Source organism: Protopterus annectens, chromosome 1.part0 (genome assembly GCF_019279795.1).
Source record: "Protopterus annectens isolate FY-2018-M chromosome 1.part0, PAN1.0, whole genome shotgun sequence".
Classification (NCBI taxonomy): Eukaryota; Metazoa; Chordata; order Ceratodontiformes; family Protopteridae; genus Protopterus; species Protopterus annectens.
In genome coordinates, this window is record NC_056725.1 from 592,787,656 (window position 1) to 592,802,847 (window position 15,192).

The window sequence follows — 15,192 nt, forward strand, 5'->3', positions numbered from 1 at the left end:
AAATAGTATGCCGGTAATGGTCCACTCCAGTTTTTTGAGGCCACACTGGAAGAAAGACATGAAACTAGCCGAGTGTATGCAAGGAGGCAGTTACCAAAGTAGCGAAGGAATGAGACACACAAAGTTCATACATGTTCTGAACACTGGGAATGCATGCAATAGATATCAGAAATGAAAAGAACAGACAGAGATGATGTACTTCAGTAAGAGTGTGATGAGACTGTGGAATGAAATGGAAATACAAAGAAGGTATAAAGTTGTCTTGTTCACCTAGAAAAAAAATTAAGAGAGGCAGCAGCAGCAAAAAGAATCACTGGACAAAATACATTACTAAACCACAAGAAGCATACTACTTCTGCTGCCCCCCAAAAAATAGTGTCCAAGGAGGGTAAACTAATATGGTCCCCACTGTACAAAAAGTGGGACTGCTGAAGTCAACAGCATGTATCTGGATCTCATCACAAATTTATATTACTTGTTACCTACAGACAATTATCCTTTATTACACAATGGCAATTAATTCTCAAATGAAACACACTGAAATACTAACATTCAAAATATTACCTTGCATTATGCAAAAGGTATTAGTTTTTACCTCAGCAGTGAATACACATACCTTGACTCTGTAAATGATGCAGCAGAGACTGTACTATGTCATTTAACGACGACAGTGAGATGCGTTTACTGGCCAATATGTTTTCCAGTGCCTTCAAATATAAATAAAATATCAGGGTACAAGTCTATTAATAAATACAGGACATAACTGACTAGTACACATAACAGAAACATACCTGTTTTTTTGTAGCAGGATATCTGATATCTAAAAGAATGGCTTTGACTTCCTTGCTGAGGTTTTCTAAAAGGGCAAAAATGTACAAAATGTTGAGACAGACTTAAATAAGAAAATAAGTACTGTTTAATAAAACATTTTCTTCCGCAAGAAAATATACATTTTAACTGTGAAAATATCATCGAAAAGAGACTCTGAAATTATGCAAGAAAAGAAGTATGTTGATGTTAAGCATACATCGGTACTAATGGCTGAAAATACAGCATGCCCTCTTTTGCTGTAAGCACAAGGTCAACGTTTCTATTCCCACTCCAGCTACTTCAATTCATGTTCCAATAATGGCAGCATAAAGGGGAAGGGCTGAACTCCTGAGGTGCTGTCATTCTCAGACTATGTTAAATTGAGGTTCCATTTTACCAGAGTTGGTGGTAGCTCGTGTGGATATATGACATTCCACAGTCCTTACTGAAATGAGCAAGAGATTTTCATTAACAATCCATAATTACAACTTTCTTTTACATGCTAAATTAAAACAAAGCTTTTCTCAATCCCTAGCTCCCCAAATACCACCAAGACCAGAGCTAGCCAATTTAACTCACAAATCATAAGTTCAATACTGTCCCTAATAAATAACAGTATCACACTAACTGTTCCCACTAGTTCTACTTCTCTATTCCAGTCTTTCTTTATTAGACCAATCCAAACTAGCTTCATAAAAAAATTACATCACCTGCTGCAGACCTACTTCCCAATGAATTTCTTAAGTATGCAGCAGACTCCATCTCATACCCAGTCTCTATACTAATCGACCATTCTATCTCTGAACAATATGTTCCCAAACTTTGGAAAATCTTGCATATCATTCTCTTGCATAAAGGAGGCTCATCTAGAGAATTCCCAAACTATAGGCCAATTGTAATACTCTCCCCACTAGCCAAAATTCTTGAAAAATGCATACATTCACAACTCCTGCCCCATCTACTAAACAACAACCTTCTCTCCAACTCCCAGCATGGTTTTAGACCAAAACACAATACCACAACCACTCATCAACTTCACACACACAGTCAACCAGCTCCAAAACAATGGCCAATTCACATCATCTATATTCCTTGACATGTCTAAAGCTTTCGATTCAGTATCCCATCAAAAACATCTCAATGAACTAGCCGACAAACCTCTCCCATTCTGCCATTTCATGGATTCAAAGCTAGTTGTCTCAACGCCAACAAGCAGTCAAGTGGCAAAATGAGATCTAATCCCTACTATCAGTCTCAGTTGGTGTCCCACAAGGTTCTATTCTTGGGCCATTACTCTCTACTATTTTCACTAATGAACTTAGTACCACCACTCATTGAGCTACCATTGTAGAGCAGATGACTCCTCCCTCATCCATACAGCTCCCTCCCTTCCTGAGCTCCTATCTGCAACCCAAAAATAACTTACAGACACAGAACAGTCTCTCTCTGATAACCAACTAATACATAATCCAAACAAGACAAAACTAATGCTATTTTCAAATAACAAAATGTCTCTGTCCCCCTCCTCATTTATCATCCACTCCTCTAACAATACCAGAATAGAACCTGTTGACTGTACCCAACTGCTAGGCATAACAATTAGCTCCCTAAACATGACAAACACATAGCCCTATCCATCAGAAAGGTCCACATCAAACTAGACTCACTCTACAGAGCCAATCCATTCCTTACTCATACTTCCAGACAGTCTATAGCCAGGACACATCTACTATCCACTCTGCTGTATGCCTCTCCCATATATACAAACCATAGAAAATCAGACCTCAACAGGCCTGCAACAATAAAATAGCTATATTTACTACTAACCATCCTAACAGATCACACCACTACTCAGCTCTCCACCAGCTGAAGTGGATTGAATTAACAAATCTCTCTCTCAACTTTCAATTGCCTATACCATTATTCACCAACCAGACAACTGCCCTGCCCTCAAAATCCTAGTTCAACCTTACTCTAATAGCAGATCCATGAGGTCAGCCAAAAAACTTTTATTAAAGGTCACCAAAGCCAACAATAGTTTAGGGGATTCCCTATTCTCCAACCAGATATCAAAGACTGGAACTCAAATCCCCAACACATACTTAACACTGCAAATGCTTCCAAATTCAAACTGCTCCTCAGGCAACACCTAACCAATAAGTGGTTCTGCTCCTGCACTACACCCGGATGACCTTTTCCTTGCTATGCATAGCACCCTACTCACCTAACTTCTAGCTTTTTTACTTTCAGTATAACCAAAGTCTGGTCTCTCTGTTTACTACCTTCCTATATACATTTGTACATAAAAACTCAGTGACGTTTTATTATGCAGTATGGATGTCTAATGTGTGACTTTATTCTGGTCAATCAATTTACCATGTTGCATCTAAGATGTGCTTACTTCAGCTCATATGTTAACTTTTTTACCTGTACCTTATATGTTTTTATCTATTTTAATACTGTATAACAAACATTACTTTTCATTCTATCTTAAAAAAATAAATAAATAAATAAACGGGGGGGCTTCCCTAGTGTCATGGCCAAGTCACCTCTTGTCAGCATGAACACCATAGGAGGCCTCCCCTGAAAATAGCCAGTCATACCTAATGGAACTAACCTAGTTAAGCAAACAAGTAACGTGGGTAAACCCTAAATTTTAGTCATAGAGCAAGCACAAAGTCTTTTTTTACCCTATATCCACAATCACTAGTTCAGAGAGACAAGTTCAGTGAAGCCACTAAGTGGAACTTACAGAGCAAGTGTGGACAAAATGCTAGCTTATAGCCTGAGAAACAAAAATTATATATACATGGAATACTGCATAGCGCTACAAAGCGAGTAATCCTTCTAAGACCAGATGTACTGAGCAGTGTTACAGTGCAGCAAATGAGCAACATGTGCAGCTCTCACCCTACTCAGAACAGGAAAGCAGCTGTGCTAGAATTCTATGGTAGTACGTTGGTACTGGACATCTCATGATATTAAATATGAGAAGAGCAGCAAATGTTTCCCAGAAAGGCGGATTGAACTTCTCGAGATGTTGAAGTACTGTGAGCAATGTAACACATTGTCCCACTGTACTCATCCCTCATTAGACCCATTACAGAATACAACGCCCCATTTGGTATGTACCTCTCAAGACATTTGCAACAACTGTAAAGGCCGCAGAAACACTTCACTAAAAGAATCACAGGCCTAAAGCAGATGCCCTATGCTGACCGCCTTAAAAAACTCCAGCTATACTCTGTCGCATATCATCTACTCCGAGGTGATCTCTGCTTAACATACAAGGCCATGTCAAACCCAGAGCTATTGGACATGCTACACGTAAAGAAATCCCAATCCCTCAGAGCCACACGCTCCAGGGATCTAAATCTTGTCATCACAATAAACAAAACATGCTGGAGGGATAGGTTCCTGACCCAGAGACTCCCCAGACTCTGAAATAGACTGTCCATACATGTCAAGCAGAGCACCTCTTTGGCCCTCTTCAAAAGGAACCTTGATGATTGGATGGGAGAAAGGAAATTCACCCCGGAGATCACGTCAGTCATCCTGCTAGACAGGGGTCCAGGGAAGTAAACAGTGTGGGAAGAAATAGCCAGGGAATTGTTATGGCTTGGCTTGTACAGGCCCTAGGGCCGATAGCCTAGTACCAACCTATGAACCTACATACACAGAAATTGACACACTGCAACATGGAGTACAACAAAGTGCCAAAAACTCTGTGAAGAACTGCATAGGTAGATAAAATCACATAGGCATAATGAAATGAAGTAAAAAAAGGGGTGTACGTGTCTGTAGGAAAAGGGAGTGAAAGAAATAAGAATATGAGACCTCAGACATTAATTCACACACCAACACACACACCTTCACTCTTCGCACCCACAGCCAGAACGCATACATGTAAGAGACATAAAGGTGTGCCACTCTGGTGGCATAGAGGGATAAAGCCTCAACTACGACCTAGCCAACCCAGGTTTGCTTAATGGCTCTGATGACTGATGAAGCATAGGGAAGGATGGATGTAACCATCCCAGGGGTGGATGAGTTCTTTTGACATCTGCAGTGACAATCCCAGGTGGAGGATGGGGACATTACAAGAAGGGTTTAAGGGTGTTTAGATATGGCTGAGCTGCTGCAGATAAGGGGTGAAACACCACACATCTCCATTGCATGCCTGCCCTCCCAAGGCTAAAGCATGGATCCGCAACAGGAAGAGGGGATTGAAATCGGTAGGCCACAAAAAGGTACCCCCTCCCACACAGCTGCACAGATGTGCCAAGCTCCCAAATGCCTTGTTCTGTGATTGGCCCCAGGATTACACCAGATTAAATCCAGGGGAAGGGGTCAGTAACTGGTAAACCCAGAGCAGATAGGTATCGGGGTGCCGGGCTGGTAAAATGATACATGGAGGAGGAGGGAGCAAAAAAAGGAGCAAAAGAAAAAAAGACAAAGAGTCATAAGGGTGCAAACTACAATCCTTCATGGCCCAATGAGACTGTAGTTAACCATGGTACTATCTTAGTAACAGGCAACTCTACTGTCATGGATACAGACACCATTCAGCAGGCTGGATAAGAACAGGGTGACAGTTGTCTTTCTGGAGCCTTCCATCCTGAAAACATATAATAATGACCCGAAAGTGGTCCATGTGGGGGGTGAACAGCCTTAGGCACTCTATGCAGGGGGACATGCAGAAGGATATGACTGAGCTTGCTATACATGCAGAAAGATACGACTGAGCTTGCTATGCATGTGTCTGAAGCAGGAAAGACACTGGTCTTCAGTGGTGTTTTGCCATCGCCCAGAATGATTCAGAGATTAAAAGACAAGATAATTAGCTTTAATAACTGGCTATTTAGCTGGTGTCATTCAGATCCAGCACCTGACTGTGAATCTCTAGGGGGACTGGTGCTACTCCCATTAAGCAAACCTATGGAGTGGAAGGCTACTATCCAAAAAGCTGAGCATTTTGTTTATTTCTGTTTATTTATTATTTTATTTATTTTTGGCACTGAGCAAGAGTAAGTAGTAGGAGAATCACTTATGTGAGTAACTATTCACTATACTGTGCAAAGTTTTTAAACTAAGAATGCCTTTTTCAGTGCTTTTTTTATACATGACTCGTGCATCTTGCTGGCATTTCTCACAGTTTGTACAATGTTTTTCACTTTGCTCTGTTAATTGGGAAAAAAACTATGAGGTTACTAGAAAAAGATCTAAACATGTACTTGCACACAAAACTCATCTCCCAAGTAAAAGATAAAGAGCCTTGAATAAAATATGTTTCTTACACTGTTGCTTAAGGATTCCACAAGGAATAATACCTTAAACAGAGTTTAAGCATTATGCTTTAAAATTTCTACAATGTGATGATTTGTAAACCAACAAAGCAAAATATGAGCACTGCTTGTTATAAAATATCAAAGTTGTTTGTTCAGGTGCTATTTAAAGCAATGTTTGAGCTTCCTCCCAAGCAAGAGCGACTTAAAACTCTGTTGCTGTAAAAAGGTGGTTAAGGCTAATGCAGAGGTAACTGCATTTAAATGCACAAAGATTTGAACTTATAGCCAACTTCTTGGAATTCTGAATAAACACTGGCTGCAATGAGCCCTGTACAAGAGGACAATATCTAGAACTTTTAAGAGTTCAGTAAAGTAAAACTAATTACCACTTGTAATGAGCCCTGTAAAACAGGTTACTGAAACAATAATTAATTGATCAAATGAGCCCATGCAAGAATGCATCATTCTAAACGATTATGGTTTCACCATCATCAGGTAAAAAGACCTGTTTTGGTATAGGATGACTCTGATGAAGATTTATTTGTGAAAGTGTTTATAAATGTTTTTCAGTGTGATGTAGTAGTTACTGTGTTAGGCTGATGTTTAAAAGTCTTTTTAAGCAACTTCTATGATGTATGTATCTTATAACGTATGTAACTTTTAAAGTAATAAGAAAAATAGCTGGAAAGGTGTGGGTCAAAAAAAACCAGAGGCCAGTATTACCTAGCCCCATTGGCTATAAATAAAAACATGCAAATTAGGTGGAATTCTCCTCCACCAATCCAAAAAAAGTCACCTTACTTGGCTGGCCTGAGTCCTCTCATTTTCCAAACCCTTGTAACACAGGTCAAGCAAATATATCTTCATTAAGTCAGCTGAACAAGAATGCTCATCATTCCACTGAATGAAAAGTTGTTTTTTTTTTTCAAAACTAAGCTGGTTACTTTTTTAAACTAAGTCAGTTGCTTTATTTCTCTGGGAATATGTTTAAGTCTCTATAAGCACATCAGCTAGAGATCAGCATTTTGTTTTATCCTCTATCAGAGTTACGGTTTAGTTCTGCACTTCTGACCATTTGGAGTACAGGTGGTATACTGCAGACTGCTCTGTAAATGGATATTTGGATCTTTATCACTGGTGTCATTCTAGGGGGATCTGGCTGAAATGAAAAATCTTCCTGCTTTGCCAGGGATGGTCTGCACCTCTCTCATCATGGCTTTTAAATTTTGGCTAAACTGCTTCCTGCCCCATAGTGCTTTTTCTGGGCAAAGTCCATCTGATAAACATTCCAGCCTAATCAATTCTAGTTCAGAACACATTTAAGGCTGCTTTACTTAACCCTCAGGAGTCTTAAAATTTGGCCAAACTTGAGGGTCTCCTATAATCTGAACACATTCATACATGTGTAGTTACAGAAACGTGGTTTCAAAACAATTAAAGCACTTACTCTATTCTTGGGTGTAATGTCTATCAAGTCTTCAGATCTACTAGCAATTTGTGGGGGAATATCAATATATGTCAAGTATATCACCTCACAACATATTCCTTGGGACACCACATTTGAACCCCTAGATGTCCAAATCACCATGTAAAGGACCAATTATCACATCAAATCTAGCTACAGAACACCCTCTTACTGTGCCTTTCTGAGCACGGTAGCTATCTTAAAATATTATCTGAAATTCCCATTAAACCCACTATCTTTCTTATGGGGGGCCATTAGCTATCCATCAATAAACTGGATGACCAGCAATGCCAATTGTTAGCATGACCAGAGTTTCCTTGACATTATAAATACTTTTTTTTACAAATTGTTAATTATCATACCATGGGCCCCTATATCCTTAATCTAGTACTCACATATATGTTTTTAGCTCTGTCTGTATCATCCTCCCTTGCTAAATCAGAACATATATTAGTGACTTTTCCTTTAAAAATTGGTGGCACCTCCCCTGTAAATATCTGTGTGTGTATGGAATTCTCAAAGGCAAACCTTCTTCATTTACTTGATGACCTAAATATATTCTGTTGCAATTCTCCTCCGATGGATCTCACCTCTGGCTTCTACTCGCACTTAAAACAGATGCATTCATAATGCACTCCTGTTCTCCACCAAATATAACAAGATATTTAAAAACAAACCCCTACGGTGGAATACTCATATAAACAAATTGTATAACAAGAGAGAAAAACTCCTTAATGCTTTTAAGAAGTATCATTCTACATACATCAGTGCACTTGAGCAAACTAGTAAAAAACTTAAAGGAACCATTAAGATGCTCAAAGTTGAGTATGAATTTAAAATAGCCACTAAAACCAAAAACAGCTACAAATATTTCTTTACGTATGTCAGAAAGTTAAAAGCTAACAATCAAAAATATCAGAGCTAGTCTGGAATAATACTGATGACTCTGACCCAAAAGAAAAAGCTAATATCCCAGATGACAAATTTAGAGCAAATTTTACTCCACTCACAGTTATAGCTATTCCACAATCCCATCCACCCCCATTAATTACTATGACATATGTTTTCTCAGCCCTCTCAAAAAAGCTAAGTACAGCTGTGTAAAATCTTACCATGACCCATGACAAGTATATGTCCTTCTCTTCACTGTTGCAGTATTCTTTACCTAAGGGATCTCCTGCCAAGAATAGCCCAACGTCCAGCTAGTATAACAAAGCCTTTAGTACTTACAGGTGTCATAATCACATATGCTCCTTGCGCAAAGCATAGGGCATAAAGGTGATGTACAAACTCATACACTCAGAAACAAAAAAGCCCCAGGATGGACAAAATGCCCTTAGGGACAACTGCTCTAGTAGAATGCACCTTTACTGATGATGAAAACATTTTCCATGAAAAGAATAAAAAAATATGGCCAGAGAAATCCAGGAGGAGATGATTTGCTTAGAAACAGCCAAACCCAAAGTCCTGAGATGAAAAGAAACAAAAAGCTGCACAGATTTGTGAATAATTTTAGTTTTATCCAAATGATATCCAAGCTGTCTATGCAAATCAAAGGCGTGAAGAACCTTCTCAATGGCAGACTGCAGAGAATAAAAAGGGGAGGAAGATGAACAGACTGATTAAGGGATAACTCAATGACCACCTCGGAGATGAAGGAAGGACTACTATGAAAATACACCCTGTATCTGTGGAAAACCAAGAAAGCATAGCCAGAAGTTTAGAGACCCTCCTGGCTGAAGTGAGAGCCAAAAGACGAACAGTACAATGCTGTAAAAGTTGGCTGAAGAAACAGGGTCAGAAGGAGCCTGCCAGTTTTTCAAGCACAAAACTGAGGTCCCAGGAAGGAGGAATAGATTTTCTGGGAGGCCTGATACGAAGGACACTTTTAAGAAATCGCTTGACCTCAAATCTAGATGCCAGAGGAGGAGTCAAGGGTAGACAATCAGAAATTGCTGACAACTGAACTTTTACTGAAGAATATGCCAACCTAGCATGGAGCAAATTACACAAATAGGTTCATAGGTAAGTACTACGCTATCTGCCCAAGGGCATTTATAAGCCTAGCCAGAATGTGTTGGCTTTCGCCACCCCCTTAGATTAGTTCCTTGTGCCTCTGTCCAGCAGAGCCATTAGTTCCCTGCGCCACTGTCCAGCAAAGCCACTGCAGTGATCCCCGGGGTAAATTTTGTTTCCCACCACCCGTCAAGGTTTCTCTTGAAGAGCATTAGTGAGGGGCTCTGCCTGATGTATACTGGAATTCTGTTCCAAAGCATGGGGAGTCTCTGAGACAGGAATCTATCCCTCTGGCATGTCCTATTTATCGCTGTGGTGAGGTTTATATCTCTAGAGCGTGTGGCTCTCCGGGATTTGTTTTTTTTTTTAGGTGGAGCATGTCCATCAATTCTGGGTTGGACATGGCCTTGTATGTCAGGTAGACATCACCACTGAGTAAGCGGTATGCAAATGAGTACAGCTGGAGTTTCTTGAGTCAGGCTGCATAGGGCATCTTTTTGAGGCCAGTAATCCTCTTGGTGAGGTACTTTTGTGGTCTTTCCAACTGTTGCAGGTGTCTTGTAAGGTACATCCCAAACTGGGCGTTGTATTTTATGATGGGTCTAATGAGAGATGAGTAGAGTGGCACAAGGGTTGGGAGGGTGGCCTAATGGTCTTTTGTTCTAGATGCAAACCCTTTTGTGACTAGGTGGGCCACACTGAAGGATTTTCTAACCACCTTGGCAATATGATTATCAAAGGAGAAATTATTATCTACTTGGGTCCCCAGATCCCTTATTACCTTTTCTTTATTTAGGGGACTACCACCTATGTGGTAGTTCGAGGGTACTTAATTGTTTCCAAAGGGGATGACTATGCACTTTTTGGCATTTAGCTTGAGGCCATGATTTTGACACCAGGTATCCGTCTCAGTGAGACCCTTCTGGAGGGTGTCTGTATCAGCTGGAGAATCAAATATGGCCCCTAGTTTGCAGTTGTCTGCAAACTTGGTCAGCTATAGTCCTCCTATGCTTGCCTGTACCTCTGAGAAGTATATACCGAACGGGAGGGGTCCTAAGACTGAGCCCTAGGGGACGCCACTTGTAAACAGTTTAGAGTCGGACGTAGTACCTGCAACTCTCACCATGTGGGTTCGACCTATGAGCCAGTTGGCAACCCAACTCGTGACATAAGGGTTTATGTTCAACCTGGTGAGCTTGTCTATAATACTAGAATGGGGAATGGTGTCAAAAGCCTTAGCGAGGTCTAGGTAGGCTGTGTAGACCTCCTTTCCCTCGTCTAATGCCTTGGTAACTGTCTCAAAGAAGTCCATCAGGTTTAGGAGGCATGATCTGCCCTTAACAAAGCCAAACTGGGTAGGGTCCAAGGTTTGGAGGTTCCCAATGTCTCTGTTAATGAGTTCCATGATGATGCGCTCCATAGCCTTGCACACCAGGCTAGTTAGGCTTATAGGGCGATAGTTCCCGGGATCTTTGTGGAGTGGGATAACTGTTGCTGTGCACCACTCTATGGGTACACAGCCTGTAGAGAGGCTGAGTTTGAACAGTGTGTTTAGGTGAGGGTTTAGTTCATTTTGGAACTCTTGTAAGACACAGCTTGGGGCACCGTCCGGTCCCATTGAAGCTGTGTTTTTGCTTTGGATACAGCTGTTTTAACCTGTGTGCTGGTGATTGACGGGGCCCTACATTCTTCTGGTATGGTTATGGGCCCTTTAGGGGGTCAGAGGGGGATGAAGTTTGCATTAAACCTGTCTGCCGGAATGTTGGCAATATCAGTCGGTTCAGTGTATTTTGTGCCATTCTGCACTAACTCAGAGCAGATCTAAGAGTTTCCACTTAGGTTCTTGACATAGCTAAAGAACGCTTTGTGGTTATCTTTGGAGTCATTGGCAATTTTTCTTTCGAAACTAGCCTTGGATGATTTAATGAGGGATCATAGTTTCTTGCTGATACTGATCAGGGATGTCTTTCCTTCTTGGGATTTTACTCTTTTCTGTACTAGTTTCCTCCTTCTGTTTAGAGCTTGTTTATGGCGGGGGTCCACCAGACTGGTTTCCTTTTCTTGGAGGAGTGAGTCTTGGTTTTACCTGGGATAGCACGATCCATACATTCCTGTAGATGCTCATAGAGTGCCTTTGTAAAGGTTTCATCGCTTGGACAACATTGTCCTTTAGCATGGGGGATGTAAACCTTTCCACCTCGGTCTTAAGTAACGTGAAGTTTGCTTTTGAAAATTTTTTCACAGTGGTTTCCTTGACTGGGGGTGGGGGCAGAAGGTGGATATCCAGAGTGATTAGTCTATTGTCTGATCTAACCAGCGAGGGGTTGACCTCCGGTGTGGAAAACCGGTCGCCCATATTGGTGATGACCAGGTCCGATATGTTGTTCCCCCTGGTGGGGGTGATGACCAGTTGATCCAGGGCATTTGAGTTTATAAATTCTAGGAAGCGTTGGGCAAGGAAGTTAGTACTTGAGTAATTCTTCCAGTTTATGTTTGGGTAATTGAAATCATCCAGTATTAGGGTGTTTGGAAGGACCTTCATATTTCCCAGTGTCTCCAGAAATGCTGAATGGGGGTCCTGGGTCATGGTGGGTGATCTGTAGCAAGCTACAATTTGGATTGCAGTTTTGCCCGTTGTTAGTTGCACATGGATGATCTCTGATGCATTGTGCTGCGCCACTAACCTGGAGGTGTGAGTATCCTTAATGAATATGGATACTCCCCCACCTTTTGTGTTTCGGTCCTGGTTCTGCGGCCCAAAAGGTATGGTATGAGTTACAGCCTAGTAGTGCTGGGGTGCTCTCAGGACCCTTAAACCAGGTTTCTGTTACTGCACAGATGTCGATGTTCTCCATACTGAGGAGTGCCTCGAGTGCATGCATTTTGAGGTTTAGACTTCTGGCGTTGAGTAGCATTACCCTCAGTTTTTGGTTACTTGTGCTACTTATGGTGGTGGGTTTGTCTTTTGAGCCTTGCCTAAAAAAAGCACTATGGGGGCGGCATGAGCCTTGGCCAGTATTCAAAAGCCTAAGTGTGACAGGTGCAAGCCATCTCTTGCGAAGCAACGTGGCTTGTCGAGCATGTCATTTCAGGTGGACAGATACTGGATCCCCTTTGAATGACACCAGAAACTTAGCCAATTGTTGAAATTGATAATTTTTTCTTTATACTGTGGCATCATTCTTGGTGAGGGCAGGATGCTACTCAGGGTCAGGGTCATACCGGCCTGGGCTACATGATCAGAGAGCTCTTCCATGTCTCTTTTCATGTAGTCCAGGGAGGTACGTCTGTGGTCATTCACACCAACATGAACAATGACACAGTCTTACTTGTACTTGTTCTGGAGTGACCTGAGTGCTTGTGTTATGTAGCGGATCCTGGCGACCGACAGGCAGCTAACTGTAACCTTCTCCTTGTCCAGCCTAGTTAGTGGGACATCAGTGTGCCTGACCATAGAGTTGTCTATTACTAGTGTGTGGGGTATGTTATTTTGCCTTAAGGGCTGTGATTGCGTGGCACACTGATCATGTGAAGTATGTGTTTCATGGTTGGTGATGGGGTGTGGAGGTTGCTTGGATGTCTGCTTTGGAGGTCACTGTTACTTTTGCAGATTTTTATTTAGAGCCTCCGAGTATGTTTTCATGTATATTTGCCGGTGTTGGTTTATTAGGTCTAGGTGACACTGGTGGTTGTTGCATCTTTCGGCTTTTCCTGGTTAGGGGTCGCCACAGTGGAACTCCGGTCTGCTAATGACTGGCAGTAGATTTTTATGTGCCGAGTTGCCGGCCCTGACGCACAACCTTTAACGAAGGTACGCCCATTCACGCATGTCTCCACACAGAAGACGCTCTAGCTGAGAATCGAACAGGACAACGTCTTACTGTGAGGCGAAATGCTACCGCAGCACCACCACTGCAGTGAGACTGGTGGTGTGTTGCAAGTATTACCCTTCTCCTCTTGACTGTCAGTTCTAGTCTTGGGTTGAGAAAGCTTTGCCTCCAGTTTGGCTGTATAATTGCATCTCTCGCATATATTAGTGTTTGGTGGTAGGAGGAGAGGGTTGTCTGTGTACATGAGGCAGTTGTAACTTTGCCTCAAAATGCCCAGATTCACCAGTTGGACTGGAGTGTACACCGGAAACTGCCCTTTGGACATGCCTGAATAGGTAGAATAAGCTGTTTTTCTGATTGGCTGGTGGGGACGAATAGAAAGCCTTGTCCTTCTGGACAGTATGGGGGAGGTGTCTAGTGCTAGGGTTAATTAGTGCTTGCTATGAGTTTTAAGCAAGTACTTGACTGTGAAATGAATGGTTTGAGTGCTAAAGTTGAAGGTTTGTCTAGTTCCAAGGGAAAAATTGAAGAGCAGACTTCGTGGAGCCGAGAATAGTTTAACTCTAGCTAACCAGCACTGCCCGGTGCGCAAAACCACACAAATGAGGTTTTTATAGCAGGGAAGTGAAAGAGATAGGAATTAGCCCAAAATGGCTAATAAGCTACTAGCTTCTGGGCTGAAACCACTCCTCCAGGGACAGATAGGCTGCTCAAAGCTCCCCTCTCTCACAGGTAAACAGAGAAACTTCTTTCTATCCAAGTAAGGTATGGGCAACACAGAAACTTGTAACTAGACCCTGGATTCAGCAATAACCTGAAAAATGGACTACACTAGTTCAGAAAGGCGGGAAACAAGTATATATATATATATATATATATATATATATATATATATATATATATATATATATATTCCCCCCCCCCCCCAGAAAATAGAGCAGATACAATCAAAATTAGCCCAAAATGGCCAATAAACTACTAACTTCTGGGTTGAAACCACTCCTCCAGGGATAGATAGGCTGCTCAAAGCTCCCCTCTCTCACAGGTGAACAGAGAAACTTCCTTATATCCAGGTAAGGTATGGGCAACACAGAAACTTGTAACAAAGTCCTGGATTCAGCAATAACCTGAAAACTGGACTATACTAGTTCAGAAAGGCGGGAAACAAGTATATATATATTTTTTTTTTTTTCAGAAAATAGGGCAGATACAATCAAAACAACACTTTAAATGCACAGAAAAGGTTATCTCACTTTAGTGTGTAGCCTACAACAATTAAACAGATTATTTAAACACAAAAATGACTTAATTCAAGTGCAGGCAGCAAATAAGTACAATAAGTAGCAATAACAAACTTTTTAAATCACAGAAACGCTAAAAAAACTGGCGTTTTAGGCGGAATTAGTTAAAACAGCAAGAAAAGCAGAAAAATTATACTTAATCACTCCAAAGTCTCTCTTTTGTCTCTCTGTTGCTGTAGACTCTGCAGAACATCTGGAAGGCACTTGCTGAGTGGAATACAAGCGCAAAAACTGTGCAAATGCGGTTTTTATAGCAGGGAAGTGAAAGAGATAGAAATTAGCCCAAAATGGTCAATAAACTACTAACTTCTGGGCTGAAACCAATCCTCCAGGGACAGATAGGCTGCTCAAAGCTCCCCTCTCTCACAGGTGAACAATGAAACTTCCTTCTATCCAAGTAAGGTATGGGCAACATAGAAACTTGCAACACAGCCCTGGATTCAGCAATGACCTGAAAACTGGACTATACTAGTTCAGGAAGG

At 41.4% G+C, this 15,192-nt stretch overlaps 1 protein-coding gene across 1 annotated transcript in view; it reads right to left on the reverse strand.

The window, feature by feature from the left end:
* RAB3GAP2 (RAB3 GTPase activating non-catalytic protein subunit 2) overlaps positions 1–15,192 on the reverse strand; it is a 2,949,955-nt gene that overhangs the window by 1,110,775 nt on the left and 1,823,988 nt on the right. The window contains exons 17-18 of the mRNA XM_044061656.1: positions 792–856; positions 617–707 (exon numbers count right to left, since the gene is read on the reverse strand). Of these exons, the coding sequence (XP_043917591.1) occupies positions 617–707; positions 792–856 (156 nt within the window). The remainder of the gene's footprint in view (positions 1–616; positions 708–791; positions 857–15,192) is intronic.